The 22,594-nt window shown below is 28.7% G+C and overlaps 4 protein-coding genes and 1 long non-coding RNA gene across 9 annotated transcripts; 2 read left to right on the top strand and 3 right to left on the bottom strand.

The window, feature by feature from the left end:
* Nucleotides 1–101: 101 nt before the first annotated feature.
* Nucleotides 102–1,579, bottom strand: LOC114937160 (uncharacterized). 4 transcript variants are annotated; one of them, XM_029310583.2, is made up of 4 exons: nt 1,385–1,579; nt 921–966; nt 545–757; nt 102–471 (listed from the first exon to the last, which is right to left on the bottom strand). In XM_029310583.2, exons 1-4 carry the CDS (start codon nt 1,562–1,564, stop codon nt 293–295), a joined length of 618 nt encoding a protein of 205 aa, XP_029166416.1. In that variant the 5' UTR covers nt 1,565–1,579; the 3' UTR covers nt 102–292. The 4 variants fall into 4 exon arrangements, with proteins under 4 accessions (XP_029166416.1, XP_029166417.1, XP_029166418.1 ...); XM_029310584.2 differs by having other exon boundaries at nt 117–471; nt 1,132–1,441; XM_029310585.2 differs by having other exon boundaries at nt 120–471; nt 921–995; nt 1,132–1,440.
* Nucleotides 1,480–5,964, top strand: MFS18 (major facilitator superfamily transporter 18). Its single transcript, XM_029310581.1, has 9 exons — nt 1,480–1,702; nt 1,958–2,156; nt 2,610–2,956; nt 3,021–3,194; nt 4,263–4,395; nt 4,792–4,888; nt 5,183–5,348; nt 5,592–5,750; nt 5,809–5,964. Exons 2-9 carry the CDS (start codon nt 2,095–2,097, stop codon nt 5,946–5,948), a joined length of 1,278 nt encoding a protein of 425 aa, XP_029166414.1. The 5' UTR covers nt 1,480–1,702; nt 1,958–2,094; the 3' UTR covers nt 5,949–5,964.
* LOC114937161 (uncharacterized) lies at nt 5,433–6,762 on the bottom strand. The gene is made up of 2 exons (XR_003820839.2): nt 5,845–6,762; nt 5,433–5,747 (listed from the first exon to the last, which is right to left on the bottom strand). It is a non-coding gene; the product is annotated as an uncharacterized LOC114937161 (long non-coding RNA).
* Dcr-1 (Endoribonuclease Dcr-1) lies at nt 6,286–18,781 on the top strand. Of its 2 annotated transcripts, XM_085482202.1 has the most exons (24): nt 6,286–6,830; nt 6,928–7,037; nt 7,181–7,296; nt 7,579–7,738; nt 7,835–8,130; nt 8,205–8,567; nt 8,723–8,877; nt 8,992–9,230; nt 9,312–9,495; nt 10,025–10,203; nt 10,457–10,608; nt 10,729–10,870; nt 11,027–11,257; nt 11,342–11,521; nt 11,636–11,849; nt 12,307–12,488; nt 12,750–12,928; nt 12,997–13,250; nt 13,427–14,625; nt 14,734–15,306; nt 15,394–15,625; nt 16,149–16,369; nt 17,131–17,296; nt 17,381–18,781. In XM_085482202.1, exons 2-24 carry the CDS (start codon nt 6,978–6,980, stop codon nt 17,632–17,634), a joined length of 5,931 nt encoding a protein of 1,976 aa, XP_085338328.1. In that variant the 5' UTR covers nt 6,286–6,830; nt 6,928–6,977; the 3' UTR covers nt 17,635–18,781. The 2 variants fall into 2 exon arrangements, with proteins under 2 accessions (XP_085338328.1, XP_029166413.2); XM_029310580.2 differs by having other exon boundaries at nt 6,286–7,037.
* Nucleotides 16,081–22,407, bottom strand: Nprl3 (GATOR complex protein Nprl3). The gene is made up of 7 exons (XM_029310498.2): nt 21,847–22,407; nt 21,484–21,755; nt 21,320–21,415; nt 21,019–21,237; nt 20,238–20,571; nt 19,889–20,056; nt 16,081–19,623 (listed from the first exon to the last, which is right to left on the bottom strand). Exons 1-7 carry the CDS (start codon nt 22,006–22,008, stop codon nt 19,252–19,254), a joined length of 1,623 nt encoding a protein of 540 aa, XP_029166331.1. The 5' UTR covers nt 22,009–22,407; the 3' UTR covers nt 16,081–19,251.
* Between the last annotated feature and the right edge of the window lie 187 nt (nt 22,408–22,594).

Genomic DNA, 22,594 nt, shown 5'->3' on the forward strand with positions numbered 1-22,594 from the left:
GTGTATATAAAAATAATATAGTCAAAATAAGATTAATAGACACTAATTCTATATGTGTATATATATATATTTGTGTTCATATAATATGTACATGTGTGGTTTGGATATATGCACACATTTAAATTTTGTCAAAATTACTTCAGAATATATTAATCGTTTCTATATTAATTAAAGTGAGTATATGTGTGTTGAATATGATTATTATGGTGGATTTATGAAATAAACTTGAAATTTATGGTAAAGATAATTTTTTTAATGGTTTAAAGATTTCATTAATATAACAATCTATATACTAAAATTTTCTATCAAGCTTTTCCATAGTTAAGAGCTTAAATGCATGATTTGTATAATATAATATGTAATAGATAAAAAGAGATGAAAAGAGAACACATAACGCTATCATTATAAAAGTACTTGCAACACAGAAAAGAATGCAGCTTAAAATACTTGCACCAATAGCCAATACTGTCACTGAAAATATAACATCTTTATAAGAATATGTAACAATTATCTCTCGCAACAAAGAAGAAATATTATTTCTCACCTTGAATCATCATAAAACCGATAAATGCAAATACAGCACTAATAGTGGCAAATACAACAAACAGAAGGATAGGCGTTAATAGTGATGCTACCACAACAAAGGTAGCCACTTGTAGAAATGGATTATGGATAAACTGCTCCTTAAATTTGACAATGTACATACAAACACTGGGATGATATAAAACCATTTGCCATTTTCTGGCACATTCTTCATCTGAAAATAAACATTATTAATTCCTACTTCTATCCATCTTTTAGTTTCATAAAATTATAAGAAGTATACTGCAAAAATAAAGAGTGTACAATAATTAAATAAATATATATATATGTATATATATATATATATATATATATATATATAATATAAAAATACTTGCAGTACATAAATATTGAATGATATATCATGTTGTCTGCCTTTTTTGCCTGTAATAAAATAATTTTTCCTCATTCGTCTTAAATCGACGATAGGAAAATGAAAAACAAGATAAAATAGACAAAAAAGTAGAAATCACTGCTTAATATTAGGTGGACATTCGTTACAAAAAGAAAAATGATTATTTTTCAAACACAGTTATATGTTTATTTTACCTCTATCATTGTTTTCTGGATGTTTAAAATGCTAATTTTTTAAAATCTAGTTATTATTAATTTTATGCATATACACATGACTTTTACAATTTGCGATTTAAAAGTCACAATTAAAAAAGGATTATTGATATTTGTCTTTTACTTATATGTACATGATATAGAAAATATATGTGAATTGAGAGAAAATAAGTGGAAAATAACAACAATTGATATTTATTTGCAAGTTCAATCGTTTAGTTTACATGATACACACAGCTGAAGGGTTTGTTCGTTTTAGCTGCACTGCTGGGATGCGTGACGTACGTCTGACAGGTCGGTATTTTGCTCCATGAAATCGCACCCTAACGTTAACATTTATCGATATATTTAGCGATAAATGTGAGATGTGAGCTTGGAATGCTACACAGTCGCAAGCCGCAGTCTGAATTAACATAATAATAAATAATGTGTAAACATGTAAATAGCAGAAAAACTGAATTGCTTACAATTAGTGAGAAAAGCGGCCACACTGTCACCTGTCACCTGTTAATCAGTAGATCTGGATTCGATCTTGGCTCGTACCATTTCATAGGTTAAGATTAAAGTTACATTTTAGTATTTACATATTCTGTGATTTTAAAATAAAAACGCGAAGAGTACAGAAATTCTTACTGTAATGGAAATATAAAAAAAGCATCAATATATACTGTATCAAAAGGATGTGGATTTTCCTTAATGAATAACTTAGAATTAATCAAATTTAAATAGCCATTGCAACACTTGATTTGTTCGTTGGTTTCGAAAGTTTTTAAACTGTTTTGTCGAAATAAGAATGTTTAATGTTTAGAAAGAAAATAATAAATTTTATGCGATGATTAGCTACACATTAATCGATTGTTAAATATACGCATACGATATCATGATATATTTTGACGAAATCATCAAGCCGATACGATCGCGTTGAGCTTAGCAAATTTGTGAATAATGCAATTACAAATTTCGCTGGGTATTTCGTCGGATGACAGAAATGGATCATCGTGGCTGAGGTAATAAAAAAAAGGGATATATCCATCAATGTACACGCACACACATACATACACACACATGTATATGTATAAATATATTCTGTAATCCATAATAAAAAAATATATTTATATATAAAGATGATTATGGAAGCATTTTTTTTAATTACTGAGAATTTACTTAATATTTTAATTTTGTATGAGTTTATAACTTACTAATTACTTTTCAATAAATTTATATACACATCATTTAATAAACATACATCACACACATAATATATACAATATACATATATATATATATGTATATATTAAATTGTGTGTGTGTATAGTTACATTCCTATGTCTATGAGTTACATAATACAATGTATTTTAATATATTCTTTCAATTGTTAGACTTATATATCATGCATAGAACATTAAGATATTTATAATGATTATCAGAGTATAAGAGTTGTGCCATTTGTTTTTGTTCAGAAAGGAGAAACGGAAATGGTTCCTGTCATTATTGTGTGGCACGTGTTTGGTATATGCCACACGTACATCTATCCCTTTATTGATACCAATCATCAGCAAGGAGAGGCATTGGTCAAAGCCTGAGTCTGGCATTATACTATCGAGCTTTTTTTGGGGATATACATTGACACAAGTGATCAGTGGCTATATAAGTGACAGAATCGGAGGGCAGAAAGTATTATGGATATCCGCTCTCGGTTGGTCGACAACGACCTTCTTTATGCCAGAAATCATACAATCTTTTTCCAATGATCAGACTTCCGTTTTACTTATTGCAGTGGTGAGAATGATAAACGGAGCATTTCAAGGTAGTTTTTTTTACATTATGCTGCCACACTGAAGGCAATTGAAAATAACACTTGTCACTTACAGGAATGCACTTTCCTAGCATGATTAGCTTGATTAGTCAACGCTTACACGAGGCGGAACGCGCCTCCTTTTTTGGTTTGTTAACATCAGGATCTGCTCTGGGTACATTACTCACTGGATCATTAGGCTCCTACCTTTTGGAGAATTATAACTGGATGATTGTCTTTCGAATCTTAGGTACAATATACTTCATATACAATAAAAGTAGAATGTTAAAGAGAGAACAAATTTATAGTAAATTGCTATAAATACATCAAATTGAGAGGATTTGGACAAGAATTTATTAAATATAAAAACGTGATTTTAACTTTAAAAATTATTTTAATTACATTAAAACGAAAAAGCTCTGATGTAAATAAATACAAATTCATATAGGAAATAAGTTAATAAGAATCACAGCACGACAAGCACAAACTTATTGTTAAATTCTTTACCATTTAATTTTAACGTTTCTTTTTTCTTCTTTTTTCCTTTTAGACTATCTTTGGCAGATCAATTAGCAAAACATGAATTTTTTTTATTAATTGATTTGCTGAAGAACATTTTGTCTAAAAGAAGGATTGAAACATTCAAACTGAATGATGAAGAATTTAAAAACAAATTTGTTGCATCTAATTTCTGCATCTGACTCTTATTTTAACCAGTTTTCTACTTTCTTACTATTTTAATTTAAAAAAATGGAAAAATGTATTCAAGAATAAATATTTTAGTGATAATAATAATAATGCATGCTACATAAAATGAATTTTATATGAATCTCAGTGCATCACTTGCAATTTAATATAGTTAAATGTAATTGCGTTTTATCCAGATTTAATAAATTACTTGCTATTTTTGAATGTTTCAACTAATTTCGAATCAATTTTTTTCTTAGTTAAAAAGTATTAAGAGAATTTATTATTTGCTCAAATACTAAAATTAATTATACATATATCTTTCTAATTCTCAAAATAAACTCGTGAATCTGTTAAAGCAAGACACATATGTTATTTGAAAAAAAGGATAATTAAGGTTTTATTGTCTATTGTATTTCCGAAAGATCTTTCAATTTCGCTTATAATAGTAATTATTATATATTTTTTTGTTAAAATAAAAAATTAATTTCAAATTATATATAGATAAGAGATGAGGATACATGTTATATGGTTTAATAGAGAGTTGATTGTTGCATTTTTTTGTCTATTTTGTTAGTTTTCAAGTGAAAGTTTGGATACATTTCTGATGTTTACTAATTTACTCATATAGGAGGCATGAGTTTGGCATGGACAATCTTATTAAGCTACCACATCCTGCCATTTAAGGACAGAACAATTTCTACTAGATCAAACACTAGCTACACTTTGCCTTGGCTCAAGCTTTTATCAAAGCCTCCTTTCTGGTAATCATGATGCAAAATCTATATGTATATACATACATACATATACATTTTTTACATTTTTTTCTTTTTCAATTTGAGGACAAAAGATGAAATATATTTCCTTCGTAGTTAATTTGCTGTAATGAAAGAAAGAAAAAGAGAGAGAGGCATTAAATAATTCCTAGAGAATTATGATTGTACTCTAAAATACAAAAGCTCACATATTGCAAATTATACATGTATGCTTTAGTTTAATTGCTGAAATGCTTGAGTTTTAAGAAATGTGTTGCTTGTCCAATTCCGAATCTTTTAATTGTGAAAATTGCAAAAGACTGTGATTATAAGTTTTTGTAAGTACAACATAACAATCGAATTGATTGTCTTGTCTGCTTTGTGACTATTAATCATGACTTTCAGGTCTTGTGTTATTGGACATGCTTGCCAAAATAATTGTTTCTTTGTATTACTTTCATGGATGCCTACATATTTTCATGACATATTTCCCGAAGTTAAGGTAAACTGTTATTTAATTCTCATTTTGAATGTTTATCAAAAAATAATTTTCCACAAATGTTTACAACTTATAATAAATAATATAATACAATATAATTTTATTTAAATAATTACATTTAATTGATACTTTTATTTTTTGATAAACTTATAAGGTATCGTGTACTATGTAGTATTTTATAGAAAGATTTGCAAAAAAATAGTTACATAATAAAATTAAAAATAAGTAAAATTTGTAATTAAAAACTAAATCATTTTTCTATTACTCTCATGTTAACTAATTCATTTTAAATAATAGATTTGGGTTGTGAATGTCATACCATGGTTATCAATGCTACCTTGTACATTTTTGGGAAAAGTTCTGTCAGAAAAGATAATTAAAGCCGGTTATTCCGTGACTTTAACACGTAAAATAATTCAAACAATCTGTTTCATCACTGAAATTGGAAGTCTCTTATTTTTAAGTAAGTCCATTTTAATCTAATTTATGAAAGCTTGAGAATAATTAATCATAAGTCAAGAAAAGTCAAGAATGAGGAGGGATAATATAAGTCTTTATGTAGTATTTAATTTCTATTGCACAAATATTTATATTCTATATACACACAATTTTTTATAATTGCAATGCTGTTTTATTAAAAGTGGGTTGAGAACTGACAGTAGAAGTAAAATCAAATCAATTTTCATTTTTATTTCTCTCTCTGCAGCAAAAGTGAAAAGCTTTCAAAGTGCAGTATTGTGTCTTGCACTGATTATTGGTGGTTCAGGCTTTCATAATAATGCTATTGCTGTAAATCCTTCGGATCTTGCACCAAAACATGCTGGAAGTGTATTTGGTCTGATGAATACTGTTGGTGCGATACCTGGTATGTGTAATCAATATAATTAATTTTATTAATAAATAATGTAATGTTTTTTTTTTAGGTTTTCTTGGTGTATATTTTTCCGGATACATCTTACATTTGACACATAGCTGGTCCATAGTCTTTTTACTTATTGCTATTATTGATATTGTAGGATGTGTAACGTATATATTATTTGGCTCAGGTCAAGCAATTATATAAATTACCTCTTGTACAATCAATGTATTTTTCTTTGAATTAACAAAATTTTTATTTATACTTTTTTGTATATAAAGAAAGAGAAAAAAATCACTGATTCCTGTTACAAATATCAAAGTGAAAAAATCCATAATCAACGATGGTATAAGTAGCAATATGGTAATTGTAAATCTTATATATTATTATAAATCTAATTGATTAATTTCTTTATGCATTTATTACATCTATACAATTTTTTCTGAATAATAATCGTTCTAATTGCCATCACTATTCATAAACAGCGTTGACTGGCGAGTTGAATTTTTTGCACATGTTTAACGAACACGATATATCGATAAGTATCTAAAATATATTAAAAAAAAAAAGAACGTGCATGTGCGAAAAACCGGTCTGACATTTGTGAGTACATTTGTATCTGACGTAAAATATAAGTCTATTTTTTTTAACTGAACTAGCTGCACTATTTCAGAATTTATCTTTTTTTTACTTTACATTGGAAGGAAAAAGAAACTAGTGCAGCGAGTAAAGCCGGAAGTTGCGAGTGAGATAGTTGATTTGACACTTGACACTATTTCTTTCTCACTTTATCGTACAGAGGAAACATGGCCTAAAGCCATAATCACCCTGCGGATTAGGATTAGAATTGAGATTGGATTGAAATATAACCAATCAGAATAATGAGCGATATCCAATGAGAGCTCTGTTTTTCCGAACGTCACATTAGAGCAGAGAGTTTAGAGTCGCAACTTCCGGTTTCACTCTGCAAACGGATTTAAACGGAATGTTTGGTCGTTTGTCGCTTGCTGAAAAGCGCCCAAGATCAATTCAAGTGTTTTATGCACAGTAGTCTAACCTAGCTTAAGCTTAAGTTTCAAACTTGTCAATGTAATTATCCAACAGACAATTTGACTACGAATACTGTGTTTTTTGTTAATTTTTTTACCATTTTACTGAATAATAAGCAAATATTGATGATTATCAGGAAAAATTGTTATCGCGAGTAAGAACTATAAAGGTGTTACAACAGATTCCATGGCATTTCCACTAAATGATCAAGTTTATACAAAATCCTTTACTCCTAGAGAATATCAGGTAAGTTTTTTTTTATATGGCTGAAGAGATAAGAAAATTACAAATAAAATATTATAAATTATAAATTACATGTACAAATTCTATATTATGGATAATTAGATAAAAAATTGTTCTTTGGTATTTTATGCTATGATTATTTGTAGGTAGAGCTTCTTTATACGGCAAAAGAAAAGAACATAATTGTCTGTTTAGGAAAAAATTCCGAGCAAACATTTCTTGCCATAAAATTGATTCAAGAGTTTGCTACTAACAACAGAAGGTAACAGTAGTGTTTCTATTTATATTTCAACAAATATATTGAAACATTGTTAAGATTTATTGTTAGATATTTATGTGAAAAGTATTGAATTTATAATAAACTTTTCATAATAAAATTATGCTATTGAATACACATGTACATTTCTATTGAAAATCTTTATACAGACAAGTATTTCTTATTTATCTAATTTTTTAGATGAAATATAAATACAAGATTGAATATGAATGGAATATTTGTTAAATACATTCATACAAATTTCTTTATTTTATTCAATTTTTTTAGATCAATAAGTGATGGTGGAAAACGGACAATATATATATTAAATGACGAGGATAAGTGTATAATAATAGGAACTTATATCAAACAATTGACAGATCTGAAAGTATTAGCATGCAATTCTGATATATTTAAGGAATTTGATGAAAGTTTAGAAAGATCTCATGTAAGAGAAGATACATATTTATTACTTTTATCATTGGTTAAGATAAAATTTATTATAAGCATTTCTTTTTCATGATACATTTTATTTCATATATAGGTGTTAGTCGGAACAGCAAAAGTTTACGCACAATTAATATCAGAAAGCAAACTTTTATCATCTCATATAAATCTAGTCATAGTGGATGAGTGCCATAAATCTATTGAAGATAGCAATTTAAAGTTTATGCTTCAAACTTTTCTATTGTGCAACAATGTTCCTAGAATAATTGGATTGGCAGTGCCTGTGTTCAATTTAACACAAGAATCTGGAAGATTGGGCCTAGAAATAGAAAAAGTCGAGGCTGCTTTTCAGTGTGGTGTAGAAACTGCTAACGATATTCTTTCAGTAATACGGTAAGCTTAATATATATAATATAATAAAATTTTCTTATTGTAGAAAAAACTAAGAAACTGGGAATTATTTGTAGTTATAGTCCAAAACCGAGGGAGTACATTGTGGAGTATGACAAAGGAGAAAAGAAAGACTTGTACAACACACTTGAAAGTTGTGTATTACACGCTATTGAATTTTTACGCGATCATCGGTATGATCCAATGGAAATTTATACCGAGGAATTTTACGAGGATATTCAAAAAATTCCTGATCCTATACAGAAACCCTTTGAGATGATGCAAGATTTTTTGCATATATTAGAAACTCTTGGACCATGGTGCGCAGATCGTGCTGCTCTAGCATTGTTATTTTTAACGGAAAAATTGAAGGTTAAAACTCCTTATGAGAGGCATTATCTGCTATTAAATATGATGGCATCAGTTTTTATAAAAATTCGGTAAGATATGGTAATAATAATGATGCTGTTGATACCTATTTGTTAATTAACTTTGATGGATATCTATATTTTAATTGAGTTTTCCTATGCAAACGTAGTTTTTTTTCCTTTTTTTTATTTATTATGGAATATAATATTAAAACTGAATCTTACAGTGCTCTTTGCGATAATGAATTTCAACGTTTATCTGAGAAAGAAAGGATATATCAATATAGTACTCCAAAAGTTCATCGATTGTTACAAATCTTGAAAATTTATACTCCTTTTTACACTAAAGAGACAAACACTTTAGAAAAAAAGACGAACGCTGGTAAGACTCTTTCCTAATGTATAAAATATATACATATATATATATATATATATATAAAATATATAATAGTGTTTTAATGTATATCTTCAAGTATATGTTATATATCTTTCTCAGATATTAATTCAAAGAATTGTGTCACAAGAAATGAGAAAGATACCTCTTTCTCGAGAACTCAGGAAAAACCAGCACAATTGAAAAGATTTGGAGCTAATTGGAAATTTAACGATGACAATTGCAGAAAGACATCCAAATTACAACGTTACCCATGCAATAGTACAGATCCTGATTTACTCTGTGGAGTAATTTTTGTAGATAAAAGCTTTACAGCTAAAGTTTTATTTTATTTGTTAAGCGTATGTATGAATATTTTTGCAATAATCATAAAATATTGTTTAAATAATTATGAATTTAAATTATATATTGATAACTCGTAGGAAATATGTAAACACGATGAAGACTTGCATTTTTTATTACCTCTTTATACAATTGAAAGAAATACCGACGATGTTGGTTATTCGAGAGATTTAGAAATTGAACATAGGAAGCAGGAGGAAGTTTTGAAGCGATTTAGAATTCATGAATGTAATTTATTGATTGCAACTTCAATCTTGGAAGAAGGTTTGTAAAAATTTGTTTTTATTATATTATACTTATATTAGATATTCTTTCTAAAAAAATAAGATCCCTTATAAGGATAAATTCAAAATGTAAGGGATAGAAGAGGGTGTGTACAATTAAGTTCTTCTTAGATTGCAAAATATATGCATCTTTATAGGAAACATATATATATATATATATATATATATATATATATATATATATGTATACATGGTTTGCCACAAAAGTAATGAGACTCAATATGTAATGCAGAATGTGACAGCATTGAAAAATGCCAATTACACAAAATATATAGTATAATTCTTCTAAAAGCACACCAAGTCTCGCAATTATTAAATATTATCACATTATACGCTACTTTTGTCACACATGTGTATGGGTGTATTTCTATATGCGTATATTTCTCTTTCTTACATTGCCGTCTTATAGGTTTTTTTTGATCTATTTATATGCGATACTTTTTTTCTTCTTAATATTATATTTATTGTAGCTTATTAAACACAATATCTTTACATTATGTTTTTCACAGGTATTGACATTCCAAAATGTAATTTTGTGATGAGATATGACTTTCCAAAGAATTATCAGTCATATGTACAGTGTAAGAGCAGAGCAAGAGCTGTAGATGCCTTGCATGTGCTATTGGTACCACAAGAAGCATCTAAAGACTTTATATGGCAATTAGCTCAATATCAATATATAGAAAAGGTATAATTTGCAAAACTTTATTTTAATATAATCCGTCTAAAGTTTGAGTGTCTTGTTAAGACGCTTATTTGATCAATTAAATTTTACTTTTTGTACTCGGCTTATCTTTTCGAATCGTATAGTATTGCATACCGTTTAATTTATTCATAAACTTTAGTGCATACCAGTTTTATTATCAACCTTTAATGTGGTTCATTATCTGTGCCAACCTCGGTCGAAAATTGTAACGGAAGAGCATCAATCTATTTTGTAGACTTTATTATTAAAATGTTCTAATAAAGAGCTGACTGAGGAGGAAGAGAACGAGGCAGATATGTATGCCGCGATGATACCACATTACAAACCACTTGATGGAGATGATGCTTCCAAAGTAACTTTTAATTCTGCCATCTCGTTGGTTAATAGGTAACATAATTTATTTTTATATCGTTAACAATTAATGAAATGTAATCATTGCTTTAAAAAAGAACTGGTGTTTAAAGTAGCTATTTTAATGCGCTAATATTAGTGCTCTCGATTATGCAGATATTGTGCAAAGTTACCTAGCGATACGTTTACAAGATTAACACCAGAATGGTTGGTCGAAATGGTAAATATCCACGATACACCAATGTATATCTGCTCATTACGACTTCCTATAAATTCACCATTGAAGTATGTAGTTACGGTGAGTTACGATAGTTATATGTTTATCAAATAATACGTGCAGTACTACTCAAAGTTTTTTCAGCATTTTCGATAAATTACAAGATTATTTTTGTGTTTAACATAAATCATTAATATTAAAAATTATCATACTATGTTCGTTTATATCATGTTTTAGTCATATTTAATGCCAAATAGAGCTATGGCTAGACGTATGGCTGCTTTGCAAATGTGTATCGATCTACATCGAGAAAACGAGATAGATGATAATTTGTTACCTATTGGAAAAGAAAATTTTAAAGCCAAGCCTGAAGATGCCGAAGTACCTGCTTTACCGGATGAAAGCAGGGCCGACTTTTCAGAAGCTAGACCTGGAACGACAAAACGCAGACAGTATTATTATAAAAAGGTTGTACTTATTTATATCATTTGTTATTTCTTCTCTTTCATTATTTTGTGAATAGTTATCATCAATTTGCATCATTCTTTTCAGACAGCTGAAGCATTAACAGATTGTAGACCGATAGTTGGAGTACCTTCTTATTTATATCATATTAAAATGGTATTAAGTTGTCCTCTACCCGAAGAACAAAATACGCGAGGCAGACGCATTTATCCCCCTGAAGAATCGGCTATTGGATTTGGCATACTTACATTAAAGGAAATACCTAAGGTGAAACATTTTTAGTTTCGTTCTTCTCGTGAATCGTGTGTTTCAAATATTAACTTTAAAAAAAATGTATAAATGTTTTTAACATATGTCATTATGAATTATTTTTCTTCGTAGCTGTGTCCATTTCCTATTTACACTAGGTCGGGTGAAGTTCATGTGCAATTAAAACTTAGTAAGCAGACTGTAATTTTGGATGAAGTTCAGATAGAAAGAGTCGATACTTTCCTTAACTATACTTTTACAAACGTTTTGAGGTTGCAGAAATATCTAATGCTATTCGATCCAAATGCTTCAGAGAATTCATATATAATTGTACCAGTAAAAATACGTAAGTATCTAGAAAAATATATACTCTTTTTAGAGAAACGTAAATCCGAAAATTTATTTTAACAAATAAGTTCAAAATCATGCGAGTAATTCTTATAATACACATTTTATTTTTAAGTTAAAAATAAAAAATATGAATAAAAATTTAATTTATATTTCAAAGAATATAAATAGCAAAATATATAGTTATGATTTTTTGTTACATTATCAAAATTTTTAATATTATGTTATTAATTGTTAAATAATTATTTAAAAATATCAATGTAGTTAATTTGTGTAAAATTTATACTATTTATTTTCTTCTTAATATAAATGATGATATAAATATGTATATTAACATTAGTAATTTTATATTTATGCATTTTTGGATTTCTCTATTTTTTCATCCTTCTCAGATGTAAAAATTCTTTTAAAACGTTTTTATGAAAATGTAATACTTGTAAAATTTATCTTTTTAGTTACGACAGATGAAGGATCAGATATTTGCGTAGATTGGAATTTTCTAGAGTGCATTTATCAGAATCGAAATGCAGTACCAATCAAAGTTCCAGAAGAAGACAGGAAAAATTTCAAATTTGATCCTTCCAAATATTATGATGCAGTGATCATGCCATGGTATAGAAGTCAAGATCAACCACAGGTATTTTTAAATGCATTAATTATGCATTAATTATGCATTAATGAATCTTTTATATATTTTATTATTTTTTGTAATGTGTTGTACATACAATGCACAGTCGTGCACAAAGAAAGAAAGAAAGAGCGAATACAGATAGTACGAATATACAAATACATGTATGTATGTACATATATATACATATGTGTGTATGTATATAATCACATAGAATGTGTACATTGTGTATTATATATGTATATATATATATATTTTTTTTCCCTTTAGTACTTTTATGTAGCGGAAATATGCACAAACTTGAATCCAAAATCTTCTTTTCCTGGACACGATTATAGTACTTTTGAAGAATATTACTTAAAGAAATATGGTATACAAATACAGAATTTAGAGCAATCGTTGTTAGATGTGGATCATACATCAGCTAGGTTAAATTTTTTAACTCCTAGGTGAGAGAATCTGTGAAACAGTTATTTATTTATTTAGACAACATTTAATAAATTAATTTATTTTTTAGATACGTAAATCGCAAAGGTGTTGCTTTGCCTACAAGTAGTGAAGAAACAAAGCGCGCCAAGAGAGAAAATTTAGAGCAGAAGCAGATTCTCGTTGCTGAATTGTGCGCTATTCATCCTTTTCCAGCGTCCTTGTGGAGACAAGCGGTCTGCTTACCTTGTATATTATATAGAATTAACGCTTTGCTGCTTGCTAATCAAATACGATGTCAAGTTGCGCAAATGATAAACTTGGGGCAACAAGTTTTGAATTCAGGTATGCATATCATAAATAAAAAAATCTACATATATTTCGAGAAGATATATTAATAACAATTATGCAGCGCGGGAATAACTATTATGATAATATTAAAATATAGAAATATATATATATATATATATATATATATATATATATAATATTTATAATTGGATTTCAAAAATATATTTTAGATTTCGAATGGCCGGCATTAGATTTTGGATGGAGCTTGGCAGAAGTATTGAAAAGATCAAAGGAAACGGAAAAGGCAAAACAGACAAAAAATGAAAATGCTCAAAGCGATTCGCCTTCGAACAATATGATTTCCAACAAGTGCCAAAATACATCTAACCAAGACATAAATAATAAAGAAAACCTAATATGTAATGAGGAACAGGGAGAAGTAAAATCCGATGATGCAAAAACTGATGAAGCGGAAGATGAGATTGCCGATGATGAGAAAGATGACGAATTGGAGATCGGTACATGGTCAAATGATATGGCATGGTCAAATGATGTGGAAATGAATTCTATGGATTACGATGACGCGGATAATTTGAAATCATTTCCTTTAAATGTAACAGTTTTGCCGCAAGATTTTGGTTGGAACGACATTCGGTACGGTTCACCGACATATGAATCCGATTTCGATGAATCGGACGACGTATATAGCGATGGGTTTGCCGATACGTCCGACGAAAGCGAAGACGAAAGTAGAGGGCTGAAGATTTCTTATATGGGAGAAAATATCGCGGAAGCTGTGGAGGATGAAAAACAAATATCTAAGCAAGAGATTAATAAGAAGATATTGGATCTTTTGGAGACAGAGAAGAATTTTGACAATAATTTCTGGATGTACGCGGAAAAGGACGAAGAATTATTACTCGCGAAACATAAGAAGGCGCATTATGAGTTTGCTAAGAAAAAAGAGCACGATATAATGACGGATGGTACTTTTATATCTTGCAATTCTGAAATTACGATTAAGAGGAAAAATTCATCGAGTTGCCAAATTGATAAAGAACAACCCGATTATAAATATAAGGATTATATCGAAACTGTTGTAAGAAGATTTACCGACGAAGTATTAAACAAGAAGCCCGTTAAATCTACTCAAATAACAAAAAAAACTAATGATAAGCCGGATGAAATTAATTATATAAATGACGATCTCTTTAGTTTCGATTATCAACCGGAATTGAAGAATCATCCGGGTCCAAGTCCTAGTTTAATTTTGCAAGCTTTAACGATGTCCAATGCGAACGATGGTATTAATCTAGAACGATTAGAGACAATCGGGGACTCATTTCTTAAGTATGCTATAACTACATATTTGTATTGCACGTATGATAATATTCACGAGGGAAAACTTAGCCATTTAAGATCGAAACAGGTATGTCGACCATGACTTGGAAATATATATGTATATGTATAAACCCATGCGTGCAAGGACCTTTATATTTTAATATTTTCTTAAAATTTTTTGAATTTTCAATTTTAGGTCAGCAATTTGAATCTTTATAGACTTGGAAGGCAGAAAATGCTCGGCGAAAGTATGATAGCGACGAAATTTGAACCGCATGACAATTGGCTGCCACCGTGTTATTACGTTCCCAAAGAGCTGGAGCAAGCGCTGATAGAATCCGGGGTTCCTTCCACCCTGTGGAATCAAGCAGACATTCCCACCTTGCAAGCTGTAAATCCCACCGAGATAACGCAACTCGTTAGAGAAACAGAGGAAAAACTTGTCATTATGAAAAGTGAATTGGATAAAAATGAAAGTAGACTGTCCAACAATTTAGATAATCTACGATGCTTCATACCTTACAATTTAATAACGCAACACAGTATCCCGGATAAAAGTATCGCGGATTGCGTAGAAGCTCTGATAGGAGCATATTTAATTGCATGTGGACCTCGTGGAGCGCTTCTCTTCATGACTTGGTTGGGGATTCATGTTCTGCCCACTGAACAAATTTCTACGATAAGCGAAAATGAGCCGGAAGAAAGAATACCCGGTAGTACGCCGTATGTAAAAGAAATTAATGAAGACTGTCAAACTACTTGGACACAAGTGAGTAGACTCACTTTCCCTCGACTTGTTGAAATATACATACACATATACTCATATACTCATATACTCATATATAACATTTTTTAGATTTGTTATGGGAAGTTGGAAGAGCCACAAAATCCATTGCTTCGATATATTCCTGATCCAGAGAATGAGTTACGTATGATGCTCGACGGATATAACGAATTGGAAAAAAGTATAGGATATAAATTTCGCGATAGAAGTTATCTTTTGCAAGCGTTTACGCACGCCTCTTATCAACCAAACAGATTAACGGATTGTTATCAACGTTTGGAATTTCTTGGTGATGCTGTACTAGGTAAAAGATTTTGTTAATTAACATGGAAAATGTCTCGATGAAATTAGCTTACATTGTGAGAATAGATCAATATTGTCTTCTTCAATGTTAAGAATTAATTGGTGTACTTTTGTTATTAATTATATCTGTAATACGAAATAATCGCAAATGAAAAAATGCACAAATTGTAGGATTCGTATCTGCGTGAGAGTAATTTCATGGATTATCTTTGTATATCTTTGTGTGTGCGTATGATGCATCATACGCACACACACACACACTCTCTTTTTCTCTCTCGGTAGATATAATATTCCGTAATGCTGTAATACCTCGTAATTTTTTGTATATCGCGTACATGAGCACACGTACATGCTTATGTGGAAGTATAAATATTTCAATCAAATAGTCATAATTGTCAATTCTCATAATTGGATTAATTTCGAGAGACAATTTTCCATGATAATTATGCGTGCATGTAGAATGAAGCTATAATGCTTAATCATCAAACTATAATGATACATTGGAATATCATTTTACATTTTAGATTACTTAATAACCAGACATTTATACGAGGATTCACGACAACATTCACCAGGTGCTCTAACAGATTTAAGATCTGCTTTAGTTAACAATACAATATTTGCTTCTCTAGCTGTGAGATGCGGTTTCCACAAGTATTTCCGCCATCTCTCTCCTGGTCTAAGCGTAGTAATAAATCGTTTTGTCAGAATACAGGAAGAAAATGGACATTCCATTAGTGAAGAGGTACAAAAGGAATTAGTATTATAAATATGCAATAGAAAATATAATATAAAAAACAGTAAGTGAAGTGGACAAACACACACACATATACACACACATTTGGCTATTTTATAAAAGATAAAAAGATCAATATGGCTTTTTTTGTAACGTTTTAATTTGTCAAACTTTATGTTTGTATAAATTTCATGCATACGCATGTATTGTGTATTTTGGTCACAATCTTAAAAACTTGGTAAAAACAGGACTTGAAATATAAAGAATAATCATACATATAATCATATATATAATATTGTATATAAATTAAAACTTAATTATTTTATGGAAGAATATAAAAATAAAGATCGAATATTTTTTTATTAATAAAACAAATATGATATTTAGTATGATTGTAAATATGATCTAGATGTTATGAGCAATTTCTAAGTGACAAAATATAAAATATTAAACCAAGAAAATATATAAACGTAAAACATGTTAAATTATAATTGTTTAATAGATTGTAAAATAAATTATAATTTTGTTCATCTCTATAGTGAATGTGAAATTACATGGTTAATTATTAAGATAATTTTATTTTTAAGAATAATTTTTGTTGATTTAGTTATATAAAAGCTGCTCTAAGCAATACATTCTTAGTTAATAAAGACATGTTTGTTAAATCTGCAAATTTGCAAGTCCGCTTTGTATATTGAAGGAAATTTATTTTTGATAAAAACATTTGTGTTTACACATAAAATTATATATTTAATATTAATGCATTTCAGTATTACTTGATCGGCGAGGAGGAATGTGAGGAAGCCGAAGACGTAGAAGTACCAAAAGCACTGGGTGACGTTTTTGAATCATTAGCTGGTGCTATTTACTTGGATAGTGGAATGTCTCTTGATGCAGTATGGAGCGTATATTACACGATAATGAAGTCCGAAATTGGTAATATATATTTCATAAGTTAATTAAAACAAATATTTAAGATAAACAGCCAATTTATTTAAAAAAAATGTTATATAATTGTAGAACAATTCAGTACGAATGTTCCCAAGTCTCCAATCCGTGAATTATTGGAATTAGAACCAGAAACGGCAAAATTCGGTAGGCCTGAGAAACTAGCTGATGGGCGTAGAGTTCGAGTAACTGTAGACGTATTTGGTAAGGGTTCCTTTAAAGGTATCGGACGAAATTATAGAATCGCAAAGTGTACGGCGGCCAAATGTGCTCTGAAGAAATTAAAGAGCAAAGTGCAAAATTATCCAAGGCAAAGAACTGTATGACAAAGTTTATAATTAATAGAATAAGAATATACGACAAAATTTATATATATTAAAAAAAACTTGCCCAAATGTAACACATTGCAAAATTATCGAGCGTACTTATATAATATTAAAAATATAATCTTTCATTCACATAAAATGCCACATTGATATGATAATTTAACCAAATTGAGTTTTATTGAAGAAGTTACTTTATTCGAGCCTAATCGTATTAATTACGCTCTAACAATTAATGACATTAAATATATGAATAAATAATCAACTATTAACATATGACTGATAATACAATACAAATAAGACAATGATAGGATAAATTAGAGTATATGTGTATAATTCAAGAATATGCAATAGTGTCTCATCGTTTTTTATAATCAATTATCACAGTATTTTATTTAAAACATACCTTTTATTTTAATTTTTTAATACCATTATTGATGCCAGAAATATATATATATATATATTTACCCTTAATTTTAAATATATACATACCCTTTATTTTAATTTTTTAATACCATCATTGATGCAGCGGACAGTATTAAAAAATTAAAATAAAGGGTATGTTTTTTCACTATTTTAATACACATTGCAATTTTGAGAAATATAAAAAAAAACCATGTTTGTATTTCCAGTAGGATTTGTCAATTTACCAAAATAATTTATATAACTATCATTGTTTCATTTGAAAACTCTAGTCACGCTAGTGCTTTTGATTATTTTATAATCTCTTGCGAGAGGAAACCTCTCTCTTTACATATATGTATATATATGTATGATAATCTGTATAATAATTAACGACTTTACTCGAAAAACCATCGCGTCCTATATGCCACGCGTAATGTATCAGCAATTTCACAATTATTTATTATTTTCTTGATAAAAACTACATATAAAAAAAGAAATATAAGTACATATAGTAACAAAATTCGATAAAACTAAGTTGAATCATAGTAAATGATGATGCACATGAACAAACAATATTTGCGAAAAAAATATGTAATAGCATTTTTTAGATTTCCTTCTCATCGTAATGCAGATTATTGCTCATGGAAATGTATTAATTAAGAAGAGTCCTATAACTTTTATTGTGACTTTTGTAAGAGAAAAGATGAATAAAGTGTGTTTGTAATACAGAAAATTTTTAATTTAAGAGTAAATGCAAAAATTAATAGATTATGCATTTAAGAGGAATAATTCAAAATTGCACATGCACACAAAATATGTACAAGCAACAATGAATATCTATGAAATCTATATAGGTTTGAACATAATTTCTAGTAATAGATACAAAATGTAAGAAGGGAAGAAAATATATCGTTTAAAAAAATTGTTCTTTATGAACATTTCTATAATAAATTCCTTTATGATCTTGAGAAAAAATTATACATTATATAAGCTTTCTAAAATTATACAAATTATAATTATAATGTCCTTTTTCATATCTTTCAGTCTAGAAGTGTTTCTTTTTATATATATATATATAAATGTATGTATACATTTGTGTGTGTGTGTGTATATATAACATTTTGATGTAAACCCTATTATATATATATATATATATATATATATATATATATATATATATATATATATATATTATAAACATAATTAAAAAATAAATTAAGAATCTAATTGGCTGTAAAAGAGTGCTATAGCAGGGTCTTCGGATTCGGAAGTCATTAAGACATCTCGAAATTTATCAAGAAGTTGTAACAACTGGGATCTACGAATGTTTTCTAAATACATAATCTCCTCCAAGTGATAACCACCATTTAAATATCCAAGACGACATAGTCTGTCGAGTAGTTTCCTATCGTCGGAAGGAATATCGTAATCCTCTGATTGATAATCATATAATGCATCCTCCTTACTTGCGAGTGACAATTCTTTTTTTATTTCAGTAGGCGTTCCCTTTGGCGTATCGTTCAAACTCCATGTACTTCCGCTTTTTTCTATCACGTCTGTGTCGCATGTTTCTTGATCTTTTGTATCCTAATAATAAGGCATAAATAAAAATTTAGAAAAAACTTGTCAAGATGTGCATGATAAATAAGATGGAATTGCCCATCCTCAATAATGCTATATTCTGTTGCAGAAATTATGAAATTAATTTTGCTATTTCAATGAATCATTTTACCAGCAAAATTAGAAATATCGATTATAATCAAGCAAATATATTTCATATATATTTAGCATATTGCAATAAAAAAAAAAAAAAAAAAAAAAAAAATAAGTTATAATAAGATATATAACTTACTAATGATGATATCATTGGTATATACCGCACGTATGTATGTAATTGTAGGAGCAAATGATTCTTTAATAGCCATATAATTATCTTTACTAATTGTGTTTGTTGATGTGGTTGGCTTAAAGGATTTAACTTTTGGCTAATAGAAGTTGGTAAGGAGAAATCACTGATGACCTAAAACATATATTATTATTAGTTTTTAATAATTAAGTTTAAAATTAAAGATGAATTAGAGAGTTAAAAATATTTGAACTGAGATTAAATAATTGTACAATGAAATTTTTGAAGTTTGAAATAAATATATAATAGATTCCATAAGAATAAAATAAGAATTATATAGCATATTTATATATACTTGAAGTAAACAAACTCCTGGGAAATGTTCGGAGAAAGAGTCTAATAACTGATTAGACAAAATGGCATCAGAAGAGATAACATAGATGTTGCTTTCACAAAGTGGGTAAATTATCGTAGCCTTTGCCCAGTAAACTAAATGGCCAGTTAACTGGAATACTTGTGCGAGTGTCAGATCCGAATTTGCTGCTAAAGTTTGTAAACTTTTCAATGGATTGTACATTTGAATCAAACGTTTAAGTGCCGGAGAGCAATCTACTTGCAAAGATTCTAACAACTCTAAAGGCTCTGTTAATAAAAGTATGCCATGATAAGGTCTTAAACTATTCAAACATCTGAAAAAATACAATATTAAATGTTTAAAATTGCATATACACATTCCTCTTTCAAGGTATATTTTTTGATAATATTGTTATATGTATAATAGAATCAAATAATTATTAAACTTATCTTTTAAACAGTCTAAAAAAAATATCAGTAAGTACATATTCTTGGTAATTTTTTTTATATGCAATAAGATTAAATCTTTTACTTTATCTCTCTTTGTCTCTTCATGTGTAAAGATAATGCTAAGGAATATATCGAAATCATTAGTGGCAATAAATTTCTATCACAGAAAAACGATAATATTCAAAATATTTTCTTTCTTTTTCTCTTTCTGTTTATTTTCTGCTATTTTATTTAGATCAAACTTTTTATTCTATTATAACTTATAATATAAGTTAATATTCTTTCATCTGGTTGCATATAAAAATATTTGTAGCACACATTATGTAACAAACCTATCTATAATCTCAGGATCAATGAGTAGGCCTTTCTTATGTGACTGGTGAACTTTCTGAGGAAGACAGAAGCGCACTTGAATCCACTTGTTAATCATGATACTGACAATGCCAGAAGTGCTGAGATTACTAAAGACAGATTTTAAACCACGCGCCAATGAGCTTCTTTGAAGAATTAATTCATATGGTGATTCATCACAATCACTTTCACCCTCGGATCTAGACATACACATACATATATATAACAATATATTATACAACAATGTTATTATAGCAAAAAATTAAGAATAATTGTATATACCTTCCAGCAATTTCATCGTGCGTAGACACCATTATTTTTATTTCATCCGTTAAAAAGCCACATCTTCTTTCTTCATGTCTCAATGCTATACCTAATCTAAGAACGTCAAAATATAAGTTCTGCATATTGTAAACATATTTGCATATATGTAGAAATTACATTACCTTTTGCTTAGATCATAATAACATCTTACTATCGAATGACTTGCTTGCGCTTGTAGTGCAAAGACAATATTGAAAAGCATAGAAGAATTAACTTCCTTCAAACCACGAGATAGAACTAAAGTCGGATGTCCAACAAAGCGAACATCATTAACTTTTAATTCAAATTTCTGTTCACATAATTCTGGTTTTACAGCAAATAAAATAGATAGAACTTCGTCCGTTACACCAGTTAGATTTCCATTATTGATGTTTGATGTAAGAAACGGCAAAGACTGTAGAATAAAATAGAATGTTGACAAATTATTTAAAAAAATTATATGTATCGTAAAAATACAATTATATGTTATAAATAATGGAACATACTTGCAACAAATCTTCTGTATTTGTTAGCGAATAAGGGTTCTTTCGTCTAGTGCATTGACTCGAATCTCTCACATGATTAGTCATATGTGGATATCGAAATAACAATCTATCACCTTTACTGTCGCTTTTTACCAAATTTATACTTAATGGATGGATACCCATGGTTTACATTCAACAGTAGAAATGCAATTAAATTAAATTAGATTCAAAAACACTTTCATTGCTAGACTTACATTTCAATTGTAAGTGTATAGTAAGAATTTACTACAAAAATCTTGTTCCGTAATAAATTAAATTGTTTATTTTAATGAAAAATATGACATAATAGTACGAAATCTTCCGGACACTAATTCATAAGATAAGTTTATTCTTTTCAGCTGTACCGGCTGCACAAGTTACAAGTTTCGACCGGGATCATAATATAATTATAATATGTTACGTCCTTTGATTATATTATATAGTTTGATTCTAAATAAATTGTAAAATAGTAAAATTTACATAAATGTATTTTGAGAATAAAAGAAAGTGCAGTCTTCAGGTTAGAAAACTGCACTTAATGTGTGTAGCAGAAAGCTTATTAGATAGTAAACTCGGTGGTAGTAAACTTACTGCCAACGCGAGTTCTGATTGGCTTCTGCTTTTATCGTTGTAGAGGAATTAGAATATTTCCTATTATTTTATATTATATGTATATTTTATATTATATATTATTTATTCGCTGATTGGTTAATGTCATTTTGAAAAAAAT

This window comes from Nylanderia fulva, unplaced genomic scaffold (assembly GCF_048542155.1).
Source record: "Nylanderia fulva isolate GAGA-0341 unplaced genomic scaffold, ASM4854215v1 Scaffold2, whole genome shotgun sequence".
Lineage (NCBI taxonomy): Eukaryota > Metazoa > Arthropoda > Insecta > Hymenoptera > Formicidae > Nylanderia > Nylanderia fulva.

Excerpts from the sequence above, each read along its gene's own strand:
- LOC114937160 (XM_029310583.2), bottom strand. The coding sequence starts at position 1,564 with ATGTTAATTCAGACTGCGGCTTGCGACTGTGTAGCATTCCAAGCTCAC. Across the intron at positions 967-1,384 it reads AACGAACAAACCCTTCAGCT|GCAAAAAAGGCAGACAACAT; the intron begins GTGTGTATCATG and ends ATTTTATTACAG. Across the intron at positions 472-544 it reads CGGTTTTATGATGATTCAAG|TGACAGTATTGGCTATTGGT; the intron begins GTGAGAAATAAT and ends TTATATTTTCAG.
- MFS18 (XM_029310581.1), top strand. The coding sequence starts at position 2,095 with ATGCAATTACAAATTTCGCTGGGTATTTCGTCGGATGACAGAAATGGA. Across the intron at positions 4,396-4,791 it reads TTATCAAAGCCTCCTTTCTG|GTCTTGTGTTATTGGACATG; the intron begins GTAATCATGATG and ends CATGACTTTCAG. Across the intron at positions 4,889-5,182 it reads ACATATTTCCCGAAGTTAAG|ATTTGGGTTGTGAATGTCAT; the intron begins GTAAACTGTTAT and ends TTTAAATAATAG.
- Dcr-1 (XM_029310580.2), top strand. The coding sequence starts at position 6,978 with ATGGCATTTCCACTAAATGATCAAGTTTATACAAAATCCTTTACTCCT. Across the intron at positions 10,204-10,456 it reads AATATCAATATATAGAAAAG|ACTTTATTATTAAAATGTTC; the intron begins GTATAATTTGCA and ends TCTATTTTGTAG. Across the intron at positions 15,307-15,393 it reads GTCAAACTACTTGGACACAA|ATTTGTTATGGGAAGTTGGA; the intron begins GTGAGTAGACTC and ends AACATTTTTTAG.
- Nprl3 (XM_029310498.2), bottom strand. The coding sequence starts at position 22,008 with ATGGGTATCCATCCATTAAGTATAAATTTGGTAAAAAGCGACAGTAAA. Across the intron at positions 21,756-21,846 it reads ATACAGAAGATTTGTTGCAA|TCTTTGCCGTTTCTTACATC; the intron begins GTATGTTCCATT and ends TTTATTCTACAG. Across the intron at positions 20,572-21,018 it reads GATCCTGAGATTATAGATAG|ATGTTTGAATAGTTTAAGAC; the intron begins GTTTGTTACATA and ends GTATTTTTTCAG.